We start from the raw sequence: 1,445 nt of genomic DNA, 5'->3' as shown, positions 1-1,445 counted from the left end.
GAGGGGGGGGAGTAGGGAGTATGGGGGGGGTCAGGGGCCACTGCGTGCCTGTCCTTCCATGCATGTGTCTGTCTGCCTATCCCTCTGCACCTTTACTTGTCTGTTTATCTCTGTGGATTCGTCTGCCTGCTGTCCCTGTAGCTCGTCATCTCTCTGTCTGTCTGCACACCAATCTGTTCCTTTGTGTCTGTCTGTCCACCCCCAACCCTGGCTCCAGGGCCCTGGGGATGACCAGGGTCCCTGCACCCCCTTCCCGGCCCCCCACCTTCATGTTGGGCTGACAGATTTCAGTTGGGGGGGGGGGGCGGCAGCTTCACAGAGCCCCTGCCCCCCCAGGCCCCTGTGCCTAATCCCAGAGTGGATTAAAGGAAAGAAAAATCAGAGGGCGATTAAAACGCACACAAACATGCCTCCCCCCCCCGGCAGCTGCATCACAGCATGGAGCAAGGGGCTCTGTTCTACCCAGCCCCCAATACCCACCCCAGAGCCAGCCGCATCCCAGGGCCTATTCTACCCAGTCCTGATGCCCACCCGAGAGCCAGCCGCTTTTCCCTACCCCTGCATCCCCCCAACTCCCCACCAGAGCCAGCTGCCCCTCTGCCCAGGCCAGGGGCACTGCAGGGACAGTGGAAATCCCCAGGCTGGAGCGGAGCCAGGCCTGTGCCCCTGGGCCATGGGCAGCATCTCAGGTATGTGCCATGCAACACCTTCTGCCTTGCACAGCAGGCACTGGGGCAGAGGAGACCCACACTGAACCCCCTCCTCAGACCCTGCTTCCAGATGGGCCTCTCAGCTCCCCTTACCCACAGCCAGTGCGGGGTCGGGTCAGGGCTTAGTCAGCGCTGGCTGCAGCTGGTAGGTCCCTGGGGGCCGCGCGTGTCCGGCCACAGCAGCTGCAGGCACTGACCCGGGCCTGGGAGTGTGTCCAAGTCCCCGCTGGGACCTGTGTGTGCAGAGCGTGTTGCTGCGTGTGCTTATGTGTAGAGTGGATCTGTGTAGTTCATGTGTGCAGGGGGGAGACCTGGTCCCAGAACACGTGTGCACATATGTGCATGCACTTGTGCAGAGCAGATCTGTGCAGTGCATGTGTGCATGAGGATAGTGAGTCTCAGAACACGCGCGCGTGTATGTGTGTGTGCGCATGCGCATACAGGGGCAGTGGGGACTGGGCACGCGTGTCGGAGCAGTGTGGGCCTCAGTGGCACACGCACACGTGTAGTGTGCTCTGTGCGGCCAGCGCTATGCACCGACGTGTAACGTGTGGACATGTGTGTGCAGTGTCCTCGGGTGTGTCTGCTCTGCGTGTGCGGGCTGCGGGCAAGGACAGGCATGGGCAAGTATGTGCAAGGGTGTGCTGGAGTCTAGACAGGACTCAGGGGCTGAAATCCCACCCATCCAGTGTAAAAATGATTGACAGCTTCAGCGGGGGGGGCGGGGACCAGCTG

The 1,445-nt window shown here is 61.8% G+C and overlaps 1 protein-coding gene across 2 annotated transcripts in view; it reads left to right on the top strand.

Annotated features, from left to right (window-relative positions):
- The first annotated feature begins 1,310 nt into the window (after positions 1 to 1,310).
- GAL3ST4 (galactose-3-O-sulfotransferase 4) overlaps positions 1,311 to 1,445 on the top strand; it is a 2,854-nt gene continuing 2,719 nt past the window's right edge. The window contains exon 1 of one of the 2 annotated variants that reach the window (XM_025211126.1): positions 1,311 to 1,337. In XM_025211126.1, coding sequence (XP_025066911.1) covers positions 1,330 to 1,337 — 8 coding nt within the window. In that variant the 5' untranslated portion in view covers positions 1,311 to 1,329. The remainder of the gene's footprint in view (positions 1,338 to 1,445) is intronic. The other variant, XM_025211127.1, reaches the window with a different exon arrangement.

Source organism: Alligator sinensis, unplaced genomic scaffold, assembly GCF_000455745.1.
Source record: "Alligator sinensis unplaced genomic scaffold, ASM45574v1 scaffold553_1, whole genome shotgun sequence".
NCBI lineage: Eukaryota > Metazoa > Chordata > Crocodylia > Alligatoridae > Alligator > Alligator sinensis.
Note: the sequence above shows the minus strand (reverse complement) of the source record. Positions and strands in the feature narration are given on the sequence as shown.